The 3,324-nt window shown below is 43.7% G+C and overlaps 1 protein-coding gene across 1 annotated transcript; it reads right to left on the reverse strand.

The window, feature by feature from the left end:
- Nucleotides 1-323: 323 nt before the first annotated feature.
- On the reverse strand, nucleotides 324-1,197 carry LOC136544015 (putative leucine-rich repeat receptor-like serine/threonine-protein kinase At2g19230). The gene is made up of 3 exons (XM_066536305.1): nucleotides 1,125-1,197; nucleotides 448-1,006; nucleotides 324-336 (listed from the first exon to the last, which is right to left on the reverse strand). The coding sequence occupies exons 1-3, from the start codon at nucleotides 1,195-1,197 to the stop codon at nucleotides 324-326; spliced, it is 645 nt and encodes a 214-aa protein (XP_066392402.1).
- Nucleotides 1,198-3,324: the final 2,127 nt, after the last annotated feature.

Consider the following 3,324-nt stretch of genomic DNA (forward strand, 5'->3'; position numbering starts at 1 on the left):
ACTAATTTCATAAGATTTTGCTGAATTTTAGGCTGATATACAAAACTACTATAGAGAATAATCTTGTGAAACAAACTATTGTACTAGTTCACGAACTAGGGTCAGTTAATTACAGTTAGGTTTCTTGTGTCGGAACATGCCTACTGGGATTTAAATCCTTGACAAGCTAATTACTAATTTTTTTCTGGGTCAGATTTATTCTTAAGTTTAGTGGAACGTTGTAGTATGTTTTTGTATCAGCAATGAGGTGATTTCGCCCATTTCAAAATCTGTCGACTCGATCTCTCAGTGCTCGTATGGGTAACGTGTTTTGCGCGTATGCGTTAATAGGAGTGCCTGTGCGTGCATACAAGGGTACGCGGGAAAAAAAAGTATATGGTACTAGTCCAAACAAACCTACCCTCAGCCAATTTGCACCCATATGGACCGGAAGAACGATTTCCATACCTGGTCACTGGAGCGTCTGTCCCCATCATTCGGCGGTCGTACATTGACATGGACTGGTTACCGGAGACGGGCGGATAGAGCCCGTCCCCGAGCTTCCTGAGCTCCACCACGGACACGAACGGCGTGCCGCGGCCGGTGTTGACCAGGCACACCGGCGCCCACCCCGCCCACGCCACGAACACCGCCTCCTTGGTGGTGGCGTTGGTGTCGGCAAGCCCCACGGTGACGGTGTCCCACGGTACGGAGCCCAGGTGGATCTCGAACTGCACCGACGAGCTGCTCAGGTTGTCGTAGTTGCCGTACAAGAACTGCATCCGCACCAGGTACGTGGCCGCGGTGGCGGTGGGGAGCGCGTAGCAGTTCCACTTGCCGGAGGGAAAGCTCCTGAGCGAGTAGATGGCGTCCGCCCGCCCGTTCTTCGCCTGGTCGGCAGCGGCCGCGGCCACCACGTGGTTCTCACCGGCGTCGACGAACGTGCCGTCGGGGACATACCTGAGGTTGGTGTTGGGGTCCATGTAGTCACTGTACTTGTCGTCAAGGCCGCAGTCGATGCTCAATTCTGCATATAAAGACATTAGTTCATGCACGACAGCACGAGTGATATCATCACTTCTCTGATTCTCTCGACTCTCGAGGCCGGTAACAAGTAGGATCTGACTCGTATATATAGATCGAACCTATCTCATCGCCGACGACATGAAGAGCAAACACGAGCACCAACGCAGCCAATAGAACCAAGAACACCGCCATGGATCCGACGTGAAACAGCAGCGAGCACCACAACAAGCTAGCTGCTAGTAGCTAGCAACTGTGCAGTATAGACGGATTCACAGAGTCCTATATATATAGTAGGCATGACCAGCCACACGAGAACTTTTCACAATGCAAGCAAGGGCGTTCAATCACTACCACTGGTAGAGAACCGAGCTTTACTCCCGGTGGGGAACCCCCTCTAGTCCCGGTTCCCCACCCGGGAGCAAGCATCCGGGACTAAAGGGGGGTCCTTTAGTCCCGGGTCAGGAACCGGGACTAAAGGAGGACCTTTAGTCCCGGTGGGTAACATCAACCGGGACTAAAGGTGCCTCCTGACATGCCACGATGGCCGGCACCTTTAGTCCCGGTTGGTAATACGAACCGGGACTAAAGGTTTTTTTCTTTTTTCTTTTCTTTTTATTTTTTTGTTTTCTTTTCAAAATAGGTTTTCGAAGTCGTATTGTACGCTGCTAATTATACATTTATACGCGCATATAGTATGTTTCGGTTCAAGCACAATGAACGTATTAAATCACACAATTCAAGCATATATATATATATATATATATATATATGCATGCATGCATCATATATATATTTACATGTTACATTATATTATTTCATGTGCATATATTACAAAAGATTGCATTATAGTTGTTGTGACATAACAAGTTTCTTCTCATCCTCTAGCTTGGCTTCAATGGCAGTGTTGGGTCGAAGTAGAACTCGCCCTTGGAATCGATGACCTGCTCATTAAAAAATCCGGCTATAGACTCTTGAATCTTGCCGTATGACCTTTTCCTCCAACCATCGAGTCTACAGGTTTGAATTAAAGGAAAATAAATTAATATATGTACATATATATATATATAAAGACATAGTAACACAATCAATAATAATAATTAAATGAATATATAGTGTATTTTTAACGTACTTTGAGTCTCTCTGTAGGAGTTCTTTGGGAGAGCACCTTGATAAACTTACAAACATAGTAACCACAGTAGTTGTTCCCCTGTTCCTGCCTCAGACACCACTTTACGAGAAAAAGATTTGTCATCCAATCTGGTGATCCGGTGAAAGCTATATGTTTAATTAATAAAGATGATGCGATTCAGGGGACTTACTTTCAATGGGATTACATTCAGTGGCGCTTTGCATTTTTCCATGTGTTGCTTCTCAATAAAGGTTTTCCAAACACTGCCCAATAAAAAATTTGCCACGTCATCAGATATAGTTAATCATCATGTTTGTGTGTATATATAGTTGCTAGAGATCCCGAAATTACCTCTGGATAATATCTATCATATCTTGGTAGTCTTGTTGTGGTTTTCTCATCGAGTCATAGATTATCAAGTGACTTTTCACCAGATCGATGTCCATCAATATCCAGTGATTGCTGCATGTGTTTATAGGATATAACGCATAACACTTATTAATTAACTAGAATCAACATATGAGCCATTAAGGCTATGATCGACATGATTAACACTCACTTGAAGTTATAGGGAAAGAGTATATCCTTCTTGTGGCGTTGGTTCACTAAGAAGTTCATGATGTTACTCTCTGACTCAGACTTCCAATTAGTCATTGGAGTAATTGGGTCTTTGAATACTATATGGGGATCAACAAAACCAATTTCATTGCAGCCTTCCTTTCTGAGCTCTGTCATTGTAAATCTGCATATATATAGTACTTGTTAGGATAATTTATATGCATATACACACATATGATGAGTTTAATAATAGATCGAAAGAATTATTACTTACAGGCAATAGCAGCTAATGATAACTTTGTCCAGAGAGGTCAGGTGGCATAGTTGATGAAATTCTGCAAAGTCAACATACATAACATCATCGCCACGGAACCAATGTTCGTCTCTAATTCTGACACCAACGCAGAAGTCTCCACTGGTAGACGCCTGCATGTACCACTTGTTTAGCAGGTACATTTGCGTCCCCAGATCAGATAAGGCTTGAGGGTTGTATAGACTCTGGCCTAGTACAAATTTTTTCTTCCAAATATCAACCTCCGCCGCACTCTCAATGTTTCCATCACCAAACATCTGGTAAAAGTCGAGACCAGTCTCATCAAGAAATTCACCAAGGTGATCCAAATCGACATCCG

The sequence above is a fragment of the Miscanthus floridulus genome, chromosome 3 (assembly GCF_019320115.1).
Source record: "Miscanthus floridulus cultivar M001 chromosome 3, ASM1932011v1, whole genome shotgun sequence".
Classification (NCBI taxonomy): domain Eukaryota; kingdom Viridiplantae; phylum Streptophyta; class Magnoliopsida; order Poales; family Poaceae; genus Miscanthus; species Miscanthus floridulus.